Source organism: Podarcis cretensis, assembly GCF_951804945.1.
Source record: "Podarcis cretensis genome assembly, chromosome: 11".
In the NCBI taxonomy this organism is placed as follows: Eukaryota; Metazoa; Chordata; class Lepidosauria; order Squamata; family Lacertidae; genus Podarcis; species Podarcis cretensis.
The window spans coordinates 18,266,611-18,281,965 of NC_137180.1; the positions used below are offsets into that span (position 1 = coordinate 18,266,611).

At 42.6% G+C, this 15,355-nt stretch overlaps 1 protein-coding gene across 1 annotated transcript in view; it reads left to right on the plus strand.

Moving 5' to 3' along the window:
- Positions 1-2,247: 2,247 nt before the first annotated feature.
- Positions 2,248-15,355, plus strand: part of CEP120 (centrosomal protein 120) — a 39,237-nt gene continuing 26,129 nt past the window's right edge. Inside the window, exons 1-9 of the mRNA XM_079995394.1 lie at positions 2,248-2,585; positions 6,079-6,235; positions 6,723-6,837; positions 8,324-8,465; positions 10,086-10,234; positions 10,632-10,829; positions 12,005-12,232; positions 12,407-12,605; positions 14,490-14,658. Of these exons, the coding sequence (XP_079851520.1) occupies positions 2,534-2,585; positions 6,079-6,235; positions 6,723-6,837; positions 8,324-8,465; positions 10,086-10,234; positions 10,632-10,829; positions 12,005-12,232; positions 12,407-12,605; positions 14,490-14,658 (1,409 nt within the window). The 5' untranslated portion in view covers positions 2,248-2,533. The remainder of the gene's footprint in view (positions 2,586-6,078; positions 6,236-6,722; positions 6,838-8,323; positions 8,466-10,085; positions 10,235-10,631; positions 10,830-12,004; positions 12,233-12,406; positions 12,606-14,489; positions 14,659-15,355) is intronic.

Genomic DNA, 15,355 nt, shown 5'->3' on the forward strand with positions numbered 1-15,355 from the left:
ACATCTTAGTGTATTTTTGGTCTTTGTTGGAAGCCGCCCAAAGGGGCTGGGGAAACCCAGCCAGATGGGCGGGGTATAAATAATAAATTATTATGATTATTATGATTGTTACACTGGACTCAGCGACATTACTCAAGAAACAGCATTTTGAATGCGTTATAAACATGCAACACCAGATGGTGCCAGAGAGCAAAAAAAATATAAGTGATTTCCCATAGAGTTTTTTAAAAAAATTGTTATAATGGTTTAATTTCTGACTTATTTATAACGTTTTTTCCCCTGTGTGTAGATCCACCCACTGTGAGACAGAGGAGATGAAAGTGGTAACTATCTTACAGCAGTAGTGACATAAAGGTTGGAGTGGGGGTTGCTTGTTAACATGTACCCATTCTAAAGAGCCAAAAGGTATAAATTTTCTAGAGGGACAGCCATATTAGTTTCTTGCAGCAAAAGCACTGAGTGGCAATCACATTACAATAATAATAATAATAATAATAATAATAATAATAATAATTTATTATTTATACCCCGCCCATCTGGCTGGGCCTCCCCAGCCACTCTGGGCGGCTTCCATAGAAACCAAAAATACAGTAAAATATCACACGTTAAAAACTTCCCTGAACAGGGCTGCCTTAAGATGTCTTCTGAATGTCAGGTAGTTGTGTATCGCTTTGACATCTGCTGGAAGGGCGTTCCACAGGGTGGGCGCCACTACCGAGAAGGCCCTCTGCCTGGTTCCCTGTAGCTTTGCTTCTCGCAATGAGGGAACCGCCAGAAGGCCCTCGGCGCTTGACCTCAGCGTCCGGGCAGAATGATGGGGGTAGTGATTCCCCCAAAAAAACAAAACGTAAAACCGTGTATGTTGATAACACAAAAATCCTGGCATTGGCAAGCCAATTAATATCTGTAGCATCATATTTTAAAATGCCACAAGAGAAGCTCTAATAGTAGTTGTAAGTCAATGGTTGCAGTCTCACTTTGAAGTTCCTGTGTTCCTGCATTCCCAGTACAGTCATACCTCGAGCTGAATGTGCTTCAGGTTGAGCGCATTCGAGTTGCGCTCCACGGCAACCCAGAAGTAACGGAGCTCGCGCATGCGCAGATGCTCAAAATGACGTCACGTGCATGCGCGGTAGCGACGAAACACGACCCGTGTTTTGCGTTCCATTCAGGATGCGAACGGGGCTCCGGAACGGATGCCGTTCGCATCCCAAGGTAGCACTGTATCCTGGGAAGTTAAAATGTCCCCTCAATGGCTTTTCAACATTTGTGCTTACTTCCACCCCCCCACCCCCACTCTCCCTCCACCATTATTAATTAAATACAACTTGAATAACAATAGTGTTCATATAAATGTAAACGAGTTCAAACGGAACATATTTATGAGGAATATGCCGTAATAAAATTCTCTGTTTTCTTTTTCAGGTTCCAAAGAAACGGATTGTTCCATGTATCCTGGAAATTGCTATTCATATAGCGAAATATAAACTGCATGGAACTAATTCTTCTTCTCCACGCAAAAAGGCAAACCCTTAAAAGAGACGTTTTTTGCCTCCTTGCAAGGAGTGGACGGAATTCTGTTGCAACAGAAAAAACAAAGTTCTGCCTTGCTTTCACTGCCTCCTGCCTCCATTCATTCATCTTTGACAGATCATGGACTTTGAGGGCTCGGTCCCTTGGGGAGTTGGACAGCAAACACCAACCACCCCTATTTTTCTGTATCAGATGGAGCATTTGTCAGATGGGCGAGGTATAAATAATAAAATGATGCTCATGATGGAACAGGATGTCCCTATTTTCATAGGAGAAATGTGGATTTTTTTTGTGGACGGGGGTGCTACTGGGTGGTGGTTTTTATTTTTTATCATATATTTTGTGGTTCTATAGCTTGATTTTATTCTGTGAACCGCCCTGAGACCCCCCGGGCATAGGGCGGTATATATATATTCAGAAACTAAAATAAAATAAAATGTTGGAGGGTATGAACACGGGGCCCGGGGAGTGAGATCAGCAGATAGCACGCAAAATGAGCTGCTCCCCTTGCAATCCCTCCCTCCCTCGGCATCCCTGCGCTCCTCGCCTCCCGTTTCCCCGCGCTGCCCTCGGAAACCTCTTCCCGTTTCCCACCGCCTCTCCCATAGGTGGCGCTGCAGCGCGCGCGCGCGCTTCGCCGCCCGTTCCTCCCTCCCCTTCCCCCGAGGGAAACAACGAGGCAGCAGCGTCGGGAAGTTGAAGCGGCATCCCGGAAGCGCCGCTCTGTCTCCTCCCCGCCCCGTCTCTCTGTGCCTCGGGTCCTTTGCCTTTCCGCCTCCCGGTTGCTAAGCAGCGGCGGCGGCGGCGGCTGGTTTGAAAGCGCGCCCGAGGCGCCAAAGGGGAGCTTGCCGGCGGGACCAGAGAGGAGGAGGAGGAGGAGGAGGGCGTTGGGGCCCGGCCTCGTCACTGGCTTGGATGTGGGGACCGGGAGCGGAGAGGGCAGCTTCGCGAGAGCCTTGCGCCCTGCCTGCCAGAGCAGAGAGAGCCCGCCTGGAGGAGAATGGGCACAACAAGGGCCGACCAGCTCCTGATTGTGGTTTCTATCCTGGAAGGTAAGGCGCAGGGAACGGGCGGGGGGGGGGTGTTAAAAGGAAAGTCAGAAAATCTGAGACCCATTCATCTATGGATGCCTCCACCCCACCCATAATTTGGGGAGCTGCCTTAAAGGGAGTTGGATCGCCCATCCATTGAGGGCAGTGTCGCCTACACTGACCGGCAGCGGCTCCCAAAGGTTTTTAAGGCAAGGGGTCTCTCCCACTTCTGCTAGGAGATTTGGGATTGAACCTGGGGCAGGTGGTTCAAGGTGTGAGCCCCCATGTAAGGCGGCTGCTTTACCCTCCTTTACTTGTGAAGCTGAGGCTCCAAGACTTTGGCCACCTCATGAGAAGAGAAGACTCCCTGGAAAATACCCTGATGTTGGGAAAGATGGAGGGCACAAGGAGAAGGGGACAGCAGAGGACGAGATGGTGGGACAGTGTTCTCGAAGCTACCAGCATGAGTTTGACCAAACTGCGGGAGACAGTGGAAGACAGAGGTGCCTGGCGTGCTCTGGTCCATGGGGTCATGAAGAGTCCGACACAACTAAACAACTAAACAACAACAACAGCTTGTGGGCATGGGCATAGCCAGTACAATCATACCCCAGGTACAGACGCTTCGGGTTGCGCTTTTTCGGGTTACGGGCCTGTCAAAACCCAGAAGTACTGGAACAGGTTACTTCCGGGTTTCAGCTGTTGCACATGCGCAGAAGCTCTAAATTGTGCTTTGTACATGCACAGAAGCACAACCCACGCGTGCGCAGACGCAATGCTGCAGGTTGTGAACGTGCATCCCGCACGGATCACGTTTGCAAGCCTAGCGTCTGCTGTAATTGTTTAAGGGGGGAGGGACAGGCTTTATTATTATTTATAATTTATTGAATTTATGTTTTCTTCTTCTTTGGCGATCACTAGTAGCCAAGTAAGATTGTCTTCCATGAACAAGGTCTTAACAGTGAGTCCGTAAATGGCTGTGGAGGCCAATTCTGGATCCACATGTCCTTCCACAGTGGGGACATAGGTTTCTGACTGGGAGTTGATCATGGGGGGGGGGGTTTGCCAAATGTGCCTTCCTCTTAGCTTGTCTCTCCCTTTCATCCTTGCCTTGAGAGAGTCTTTAAACCTCTTTTGTTGACCACCAGCATTACGCTTTCCATTTTTAAGTTTGGAATAGAGTAGTTGCTACCGCCCTATATACCTGGAGGTCTCAGGGCAGTTCACAGAACAAAATCAAAATATAAAACCACAATATTTGGAATCAAACTAAAAACAACAACCAAATAGCACACCCACCCACACCCCGGTAGGAGTGGTAAGAACCAAGTTATCTGTGATGCAATTGGTCAGTTAAGTATTTTTATTTATTTGCTTGATTTAGGGGGGCAGCCGCCCCCCCCCAGCTCCCTGGATACACCCATGCTTGTAGGGTGGACTTCAATTTTGGGAGAGTTGAGCCCCCTAACAGTGTGATCCTGTGCTCAGAAGTAAGTCCCTCTTGAATTCAGCAAGACGTAGCATTGTTAGAGGACCCTGAGGATCATTAGGTCCAAGCCCCTGCAATGCAGGAATATGCAGCTGCCCCATACAGAGATGGAGCCTGCAATCTTGGCATGGTGAGCACCACGCTCTAACCAGCTCCTAGGTAGGTCAGTATGTATAGGATTGTAGCCTAAGTCTGCCCAAAATATCTCTTACCCTGTGGCGGTTGGTTGTGTAAATAATGAATGTGGAGACAGTGGGGTGATTTTATATTTGGAAGTGTCTGATAAGGCATCTCTGTAAGCGGAAAGGTTTTTGCATGCTCTTGACACCAGGTGAAAGAGCTCCTGCTTCTTCTTTTGAAAATATAGAGTACCAGAGTTGCATCTTCAGCTCATTAAGCAATGGAAACGGGAGAGAGCATGTCTGAGCATTTCTACAACTATTGCTAACTGTCCCACTTTACCATCATGTCCTTGAGCTAACAACTAAGACTTTCAGATCCAAGATTGTAAATTCTTTGCAGGCTTCAGTTTCTCATTTCGGTGGCAGAGTTCTGGAGCTTACAACATAAAAGCTGGCAAAAGGAAGGGAGAAATTTGTGAACAGAATGATCAGGTATAAGGGGAATAGGATTAATAGATGGCACGAAAACAGCATATGTAGTCAGATTCATAATCCTGTGCTACTGCTTCAGAAATTTAGTACTGAGTTATGACAGTAGACATTGCCTGTCTTCTCAGAATAGTATGGTATTGCACAGGAAAACATTGTTGTAAGATTTCTGTGGAAACCAGTACCATGTCATTCTAAAGATAGGCATGAGATGAGCAGAGTTTGAAATCAGGACACCTGGGGATCTTATGTACATATTCTCAAAGAAGCAATATGTAGCTGGTACTTCTTGTTACATTGTTTGTGATGCATTAGAATTAGGAGTGCTTAGGTTTTTTTAAATAATCCATTAACTCCAGCATATTGTGGTCCTTACAAGTATTTCTCAATGTATGTATATTTATTTTCTGCTTATACATCATCTAACTTTCAAAAAGATTAAAATGTTGGCTTCAGCAATTTTTTATTGGTTGATTTGTTCATAGTAATTTTAACCTGATATTAAAATGTACGTTGTATTCTCCTTCAACAATCTAGTTTATTGTGGCTTGTAGCATAGTGATGAATGACAATTATTAAAATGTTACTGGTGAAAATGTTAAGTGCAGATATAATGAAAACTTAAGGCAATATGAAATTAGTCCATATTTAAACATATGGTCGAAAAAAAATTCTCTACTTACCTTTCTACTTGCCTTTTATTTCTTCTCCATCAGTAGATAGATCCACACAGATCAAAACAAACACTCCACACATATTTACTAATGGTTCCATTGAGCTCCAGATGTGAACAGAATTGCAGCTGTGATATGTGTATAGCACGGTGTAACTTAAAGAAGTTCATAGACTTAAAGTTTGCAAGATCTGCCTCATTTTTTTACTACAGTCAGGAGATTCAGTAACTGGCATACACAGAATTCTGAGCCCAGGAATTGGTGTGCCAGAACTGAACTAAACGCTGTGAGTTATCCTAAGCCTTTCTTCCTTACCTTTTAATGTTTCCCTCCAGGTGGAAAGTTGGAGGGTCAGCATGCTCGCTGTCAGAAAATCAAAATCTCTTCCCATGACTCACCACGCCATCACACAAGTGACTGCCAGTTATGACCCAGTCACTTTCTTGGTGTAGTTCTTGCTCTGTGTAGTTCTTGTGCACTGCAGACTGCACACAAGCAATTTTAGTTGTGATCTACTTCCCGTTTCTTTTTGTGCTCTTGTGTACCAATGCAGAATTGAGCCAGCTCTTTGAAAAATGTGTTTGTACAGGTAACCAAGGAACAGCCTTTGATTATATATCAGATTCTGCAATGTGCCCAGGAGTTTGTGATTATTAAGCAGCTACATCATGCCCTAAATAGTATACTATCAGCTGTTTATGAAGGCGCTATCTAATAAATGTGCTTTTTTCCTTTTCCAGGGCGTTACTTTCCAAAACGTCCAAAGCATATGCTTGTGGTAGAAGCAAAGTTTGATGGTGAAACTCTAGCTACAGACCCTGTAGAACATATTGATCAACCTGAATTTGCCACAGAGTTAGCTTGGGAACTTGACAGGAAAGCACTTCACCAACACAGGTTATTTTCTCAAAAGATTTCTGAATTGCTTGAGTGTGTGCTTGTTGCATGTATTTAGAATCTTGTAAAGAATGACTATAAATAACTTAGCCTGAACTGTACTGGAAAACTTATGGGTGTATTTCATCCCCTTTTCTGTATAGCATTTGGCTAGAAAGCTCAGATAGTTACTAAAAAGAGCAGTCTTAAGCTTTTGTGTTTTCACCTCCAAAAAAAGTAACCAGCTTTCCTATATTTAACTGTTGCCATATACCTGGAGCCTATTTGAGAGGTTGGAAAATTTTATATGCGCTTGTTAACTGCTAAAGTTTCCTTATTATTGAAAAGAAATACTTGCAATATAATATATATTAAAATATTTACTACTGTTTCAGATAATATCTAGGTGGTTTTATCAGTAAAAATGTTGCGTGTACCATTGGGGAGCCAAAAGCTTATGTAACTGCTTCCAGTGCCTTAATGGTATTGCATATTCATTTCCTTGCAGATTACAGCGTACACCTATCAAGTTACAATGCTTTTCTGTGGATTCTCTCTCTTCCGCCAAAGAGCCTGTAGGTTACATTATACTAGATTTGAGAGTTGCTCAAGAGAAGAAACAGGTATTGTATGGAACCCGGCTTAAACACGTCACAATAAATGAATGTGTGCTCCTTTATCAGATATGCCAGATTAAATGGTATTAATTTTCATTCTCTTATTGAATGGCAAATTCTAGACATATTTGTTCATTGGGGTGGTAAACCCGTGTCTGAGCTGTACCAAATATCAGCTGGTGGGTCGGTGTTGTTCACCTGGTTTCCCAAAACTATGCACCGCTGCTGGTTACATGGAGGGGCAAGGCAGCAGAGAGCTGTTGTTCCCACTCTGAGTTTTCCACTGCGTTGCCCATCCCTCTTCCTGTTTGGTAACCAGGCTGGTCCTCTCCTGTCTCTGTGGGCAGGCCGGTATTATGGCAGTACAGTGCAACCTTGGTTGTCAAACACTTTGGAAGTTGAATGTTTCGGCTTTCGAATGCCAACAACCCTGAAGTGAATGCTTCCATTTTCGAACACGCCTTGGAAGTCAAATGGCTCCCAAGGTGTGTTTCTCTATTTTTTCAATTGAATTCTCCGGCCACCCATTGAGCCTCGGTTGTCGAATGTTTCAGAAGTGGAACGGTCTTCTGGAACGGATTACGTTCGACAACCAAGGTTCCACTGTATTTAAATATAGTCCTATCTTAAAATACCAGGACAGTGTATAAAACTATAACAAAATTTTAAATAAATTAAAAACAGCACAGAACAGTCATTAAAATGACTGGCTATTTAAGAAAAAATTGAGCAGCTGCATATTTATTTATATAACCTTATAACAAAGCTCAGGTCAATGACCTGCCCATTAAGATGATGATCTGCCATGGTTTGTAGCAGATAAATTTCTTGCTGTTATTTACTAAAGGGATTTAATGGATATGCCTTTGTCTACTATAGCAGGTTAAAGCAAATAATAACCTATGATACATGCTCTAAATAGTTGCTTTGTACTTTTTTTTGGTGGGAGGAATGACTAGCTTTTCTAAACTTTTTTTTTTCATGGAGGGAATTAAGATTTCTATGAACAGATGGCAGCAGAGTCAAGTGCAGAATTATTCTGGATATATAAAGTTCAGCTGTAGGTGGTGAACATATTATGTGCTCTTGGAGCCCTTCTATGGACAAGGAGTTCTAAAGCCAGGGCAGTCATGCCCTCTGCCTCTAAACAGATTATCTCTGGCAATCATCTGTCTACTAGGGAAAGAGAGTATTACTTCTGTTCTCAGATCTCTGGATTAGGGCCAAAGTCTTGTCCTCTTTTTTCCCTTTTTTAAAAAATAAATTGAAAATTGAGGTGAGAACTGTCTATGTACACATGATATAATTTCACTTCTGCTGTAACAGTATTGTATGATCACAACTATTCTTTGTCTTAGGCTTAACTTTAAATGTAAGATCCTGTAAAACGTAGCCAACTTGGAAAGAGATTTTATTTGACGACAATACCGTGTATGTATAATTTTGTAAGTGTGCTTTCACCCAGCTTTTTGTTTTAATCAAATCTCTGCAGCCGCCAAAATGGTATCCATTACTGAGCAATAGATACACAAAATTTAAATCTGAGCTGCAACTCAGTCTAATGCTAGAAACTGATACTAAGGCATCCACAGATGGCTTTAAAGCGAAGGACGCACCTCCCAGAGATGTTACAGGTTAGTAGAATAATGGACACGTTACCAAACGCTATTATATTCTGAAAATTGTGGGAATTCTGCAGTTACGTCAAGTTGATGGAGATCCTAAAATATCCTTGGTTAGTATTGGCAAATTCACTGTACAAATCCTCTGTATTCTGCTTTGTTTCCTCTTTTGTTCTGATCACAAATCCTTGGGCTGAGCATCTGCTCAGCAGTATTCCCTTACTTAATTCTAAATTTATACCTACCCTCATGGTGCTACTTTGCACCTGGCTCCAGATGGTGGGTTTTGGAGTTCTGTTGGGCAGAAAAACTTGATCCTTTAAACCTGAAGTCTGAGAGATTTGATACTTGATTTCTGACAGTTGAAGTGATTTCATCTTTGCTCATTTTGACAAAGTTTCAGGGCTAAGAACATTTGAATATTCACATTAAAAATCTTAATGGCCCATCCTGTATCAGAGTGGTTTACAAGGGTTCTTTTCCAGTCTTTTATGGTAAAGGTGGACAATCTGTCAGTGTCAAGATGCTGTAGAAATACACTTCCCATCATCCCTGATGATTGGCCATGCTGGCTGGAGCTAATGGGAGCTGGAGTCCCAGCAACATCAAGGGGGCTACAGGTTCTCCATTCCTACTTTATTACATAAAGAATTATTTTTATATCTTAACCACTTGTGAATTTTATATGTTATATTTTGTTATTTTATTTTCTCTGTATGTATTTGATTATATTTTTTCTGCTTTTCTAGATAAAAAATAGTAATTAATTGAAGACAGAAAAGCAATGTATTCAGTTATCCTATTTTAAAGCTTTGGTCTATATTAAGTTTTCACCTTTCATCTTTATTCTACATTAAGTTTTCATCTTTACTCTGTATTAAGCTTTCATCTTTCCCCCTTATTTTTCATATGATTCTCTGTCCTAAAGCTTGTTTAAATTTTGTTGTCAAGATTAGTACATTGGTTAAGTGGAATATTGTAAACAGTTAATTTCCTTGTTTCTGTCTCTGTTTTGTTAACTTATTCTTTTACTAGCTGTGTCCAACACTTCTGGGCAAGTTTGTGTAAAAAACATAAGACAAATAAAACACAGGTGTTGCGTATGTGTGGTATAACTTCAGGTTGTACAGATGGTTATTCTCTGGTTTTCATGAAACTGATATGATACTATTTTCTTCTTACAAAAAAAAGCAGGAAGGTGAATCCTTATCATTAAACATAGACTATCAATGCCAGCAGGGCAGACAAATAAAGTATTAAAAAGTGGAGAGTTAGGGTTTGCATAGCTGTTTTCTGTCCTTTCATCTGTCCTTTCATCTGCTTTGATATGAAATCTGTGTAGGTCAGGGATGTAGAAATTGTGGTCCTCAAGATGTTGGACTCCAACTTTCATCAGGTTTGGGATGATGGGAATTGAAATCCAGCAACATCTGAAGGGCTGCACATCCCCCATCCCTGTTGTAGCTGTTGACTAGATTGACATGGGGTTTATTCAGCCCCTTACTAGCCCAGGGCTAATAGGATTTTTTAAAGACACTGTCCTCTCTGAATTTCATCTCTGTATATTTTCAGCTCCCAATAGATTTTATTTTGTTCAGAATACAACTGAAGGCATTTGTTTTCTTTTTAAAGTACCTCTTCAACAACTTGGGTTGGATCCCAAAAATCTTGCAGCAGTGCTTAACGAAGAGGAAGGATACCATCAAATTGGACCAGCAGAATATTGCAGAGACTACTTTGTTCTGTCTGTCACTGTTGCATTTGCTACACAGTTAGAACAGGTAATAATGCCAATCTGGTTTCGTCTGTGGTGGAGCTTTCAGACTCTGGATGGTCAACATGTGAAAAATCATGTCTCATTGCAGTATGACTTGGTGGTTCTTCATAACCCCCTGATTTTGTATAAGAATGATTGTTCCCTTTATTGCTGTTAAAAATCTAAATAAACCTCCAAGGTACAGTGTTGCCCTCATGATGGGAGGAGCTTGGGAGAGTGAGCAAGGACAACTTCCCAGCCTTGGAATTCCTTAGCTTTTGATGTTATCCATGATAAATATTTAAAACTTGAATAGATGTTGGAATACAGCACTTTTGATAATAGACATGGACATTCACAACTTCATATGAGCAGTGTTGAGGACCTATTGTTTGCATTTTTCTGCTCTTTCTTTGTAACAGTTAATACCTACCACAATGAAACTTCCAGAACGACAGCCCGAGTTCTTCTTCTACTATTCACTCCTGGGCAATGATGTTACCAACGAACCATTCACTGATTTGATCAATCCAAACTTTGAGCCAGAAAGAGCATCTGTTAGAATACGCAGCAGCATTGAAGTTCTAAGAGCTTATTTTTTTGCTCACTCAAAGTTGAAGGTAAGCAGCCATTTCTGCTCTCTGGTAAACAACGATTTAGCTGTTGCATCTTGTTTTGAAGTGTGTGACTCCTCTTCAGTCCAAATTGCTAAGAGACCATGAGGCTACCATAAGAATTTAGTGTGTTATGGCAGATCAAATTTAAGGACTGTTATACTTTTTTGATAGGTTGTTAATTTTATTACTTCTGAGCTACACCTTCATAAAAATAGAAAAACAAGGCAGTGGGCAGCATAAGAAGTTATACTACAGTAGTATCCATATAAACTGCTTGGTAAAATAATATGAACTGCTCAGTTTTTAGAGAATGTCTAAAAGAAAGCTTGCTAGACTTTCTTTTCTATGGACAAGGAGTTCTTCAGAGCTGCCACACTAAAAACATGATCCCTGGTAAAGGACAACCAAACCTCAGGGGCATGGCAGAGAGACACCAAAAGTACCCCACCAGGGGATCTTGGTAATTGAGGTACAGCATAAAGAATTAGGCTAGTCCTTAAAAGTACATTGTACCCAAATTGTTTATGGCTCTGTGAATTAACACAAGAACCTTGAGCCTGCCCTGGTAGGAAATTGACAACCAATGCATCTCTCTCAGCAAATTAACATCGTTACCAGTAACCTGCCGAATTTTGTCCTAGTTGCAGCTTTTGGACCATATAAAGCATGCTACAGTAATCAACTCTTACGATTACCATTGCATGAACCACCGTGGTCAGGTTATCCTGGTCACAACAGATGTACCAGCCAAAGCTGGGAGAAGGTATTTCTAGCCCCAGATGTCAGTTGTGCCTCTAGTGACAAAGATGGATTAAGGAGCACCCTCAAGCTATGAAAATGCTCCGCCTTGGCCTTTCCTTCTTCCTTCCCCCTTACAGCTTGTGAGCTTGTGAGTTGTGGCTTATCGTGTACTGAAACATGACCACTTGGAGCCTCTTGTTATGTTTTGACCTGAAGAATACAGGGTTTCGGAGGATAAGGCAGTCTGGGAAGATTAGGCAGTCTGGATAACCTTCTAAAGAAGGCTCTTTGGCTTATTTTATTCCAGCATCCATTACAAACACAGTATTTTTTTAAAAGGACATAGTTTTTCCATTTGGATGTCATTGGTTGGGTGTAAGCGTTTTTGTACTGAATGCTCATTATAGTCACTTTCATGATACCCTTTTGAAACATAGATCCATCTTTGCTGTGGGGACCAGTCTCTTGGAAGCACTGAAATACTTTTAACTGGGCTGTTGAAGAAAGGAAGTGTGGAAATCCTTCAACATCCAGTAGCAATTGAAGGAGCATATATTCTTGTCCCACCTAACAGAGCCCGGCAAAAGCTGCCACCTGTCCCTTTGGATATGGCTCCCACTGTTGGGGTATCAGTAGCTCTTCAGAAAGATAGCAGAGTTTCTCAGGTACAACTCAATTGTTCTCCCTTTTATATACTTTTAAAAATGCAAATAAAAATAGAAAATATTATTGCTGCTACGCATGCATGAAATGAAGTTATTGTTATTATTTATTAAATTTCTATACTCCCCCTCATCCGAGGATCACATCTTTAAACTAGGCACTATTGTTTCGTTCAGCCTCAGTTATCTTCAAAGGTTGAGTCTGAAAATGTGAAAAGAGCTTCATCTCCAGTGCGTGATCAAAAAAGGAGTCCTGAGCCTGGTTCTCAAAATGCGTTACCCCGGGTTAGCCATTCTCCTTCCATAAAAGATGACGCGACAGACAGTGAAGTGGAAAGTCTTCAGTATGACAAGAACCCAAAGGCACAGAAAAAAGGTAGGCAGCACATCAAAGCAAATGTTTATAAATTTACAACTGTCATATCTACCACAAAATACTGTTTTCTTTATGATTGCATGGTAAACTGATGCAAGGAAATGGGTGATCATTCACTATACAGTAATGCAACTTAAAATATTCTGAAGACTCCAGTAAAAGGGAGAGAGTTATCTGCGGTCCACCAGTGAACTGCGGGCGATGTAGGGTTTTAAATTTGTGAACATGATGTGTGGTTTAGCTCTGCAGTTGAAGAACTGGGCAGATATTTGTATCCAAGCAAATTGCTTGGGTCTAAGCACTGCTGTGGGACGCGGGTGGTGCTGTGGTCTAAACCACTGAGCTTCTTGGGCTTGCCAATCAGAAGGTCAGCGGTTCGAATCTCCATGATGGGGATGAGCTCCTGTTGTTCAGTCCCAGCTCCTGCCAACCTAGCAGTTTGAAAGCACATCAAAGTGCAAGTAGATAAATAGGTACCGCTCTGGCGGGAAGGTAAACGGCGTTTCTGTGCGCTGCTCTGGTTCGCCAGAAGCGGCTTAGTCATACTGGCCACCTGACCCGGAAGCTGTACGCCGGCTCCCTCAGCCAATAAAGCGAGATGAGCGCCGCAACTCCGGAGTCGGTCACGATTGAACCTAATGGTTAGGGGTCCATTTACCTTTAAGCACTGCTCCCTTCCCTTGTGAACAGAATGCAGGAGCATAGCCCCCAGCTGGTGGCCACTTTGCAAGATACAGTGGTACCTCAGGTTACATACGCTTCAGGTTACAGGCTCTGCTAACCCAGAAATAGTACCTCGGGTTAAGAACTTTGCTTCAGGATGAGAACAGAAATCGTGCTCCGGCTGCGCGGCAGCAGCAGGAGGCCCCATTAGCTAAAGTGGTGCTTCAGGTTAAGAACAGTTTCAGGTTAAGTACGGACCTCCGGAACGAATTAAGAACTTAACCTGAGGTACCACTGTAGGGCCAATGTGTGAAGGCTGCTTGAAATATGAACACCTATTTTTGGTATGCTATTTTTTGTTTGCCACGTCGACCAGTCTGCACCACGTGACTTACCTTCAAATTGTCATCAGCCGTGTTTAGCCACAGGCTATGATGCTGTACAGCTAGTTCAACATTTAGGTTTAGAAAGGGAAAAAAACTTAGTATGGGAAATAGCCATATTAGAAAAACCAACCAATAAACTGAAACTGACACATGGACAAATAGAAGAAGAATCCTTCATCCCAGTATGGCTCCCCTTTATCACATACACAGCCCAACAAGATGACAAGGATCCACCAACGGCATATGGATCAATATGGCTAACCTGATTCAGAAATACACACTCACTCCCCTCTCTCACACAAAAACACTTCTCACTACAGCCAACCAAAGACAACCAACCACACCCTAAGCCACCCCCAACCTCTCTCACCACCAAGGAAATAAAACAAGTGAATAGTAAGAGAACCCATACAAGTAACGCTGACGCAACCCCTCACACACACTAAGTAGAATAATAGAAGTATAACCACCCCACTCACCACTCCCCCTTCCCCCCTTTGTTCTTCTTCTTCTTCCTAATTGTTTAAACCAATTCATAAACCAAGAACTTATACATTGACCACTAATAATGAAACGCATGTTGTAGATATTTTCCCACATTTATTATGCTGTTTTTGTGATACGCAAATGACATGAGAAAACTTGGTATTCTTATTTGTATAATATTATTCTTGTTTATAAAACCCAATTAAAAAAGAAAGAAAACTAAATTTTGTCCAGAAAAAAAATTCAAAAGCTTCTTACTTTCATTAGAACTTGTACAGCAGGGGCTCTCAAGTTTGGAATGTGTCAGCATCTATCTTAAAAGAAAATACGCTGTCTGTTTTCTCTTCAGCCTCGAATGCCCGAGCACCCGCTTCTCAGACTCAGCAGGCTGGTACTTCTGAATCTACCACAGGTCAAAAAATTGCTGTTCCAGCAGCATCCCATCACTTCTGTTTCTCAATAGACTTAAGAACTCTCCATAATCTGGATACTTGCTTTCCCGTCAATTGTATGTTAAGGTAAAGCATGTGTTGGATAATTGTTTCACATCTCTTCATTGGGAGAACTTTAAATTACGTATTTTTCGCTCCATAGGGCGCACCGGACCCCAGGGCGCACCTAGTTTTTAGAGGGGGAAATCAAGAAAAAAAATCTTATTTCCCCCCCAGCCCCAAAGAGCAGCATACAGGCTGCGCACAACCTCTCCCTGCTTGAGGGGTTGCACGCGGCTATGGCACAAGCCAAGACAGCGAACAAAGGAGAGGCACTGCGCAGAGAGGGAGAACTGTGCAGCGCCCCTTCAAGCGAAGCTGGAAGAGGATCAGAAGGAGACCCTTCTGTTCCTCCTCTGGCTTCGCAGGACAGGCGCCTCGCTCCCCAGGCTTTGGGCTGCAGGCTGCTATCCGCAAGCCTTCGGAGCCCGGCGGGAACTCCTGCTGCGCTCCGAAGGCTTGCGGATAGCTTCCTGAAGCCTGGAGAGCGAGAGGGGTGCGCACCGACCCCTCTCGCTCTCCAGGCTTCAGTGAAAACCTGCATTCGCTCCATTTCCCCACAGATTTCCCCTTCATTTTTGGAGGGGGAAAGTGCTTCCTATAGAGCGAAAAATATGGTATTTTCCTATTGCTTTCTGGCCCTTAACCAGTTACCGGTCCATGAGAGGATCTGGAAGCCTAGGTACACAGTGTCTCCATGATCACTTCTATGTGCCCTGTAAAT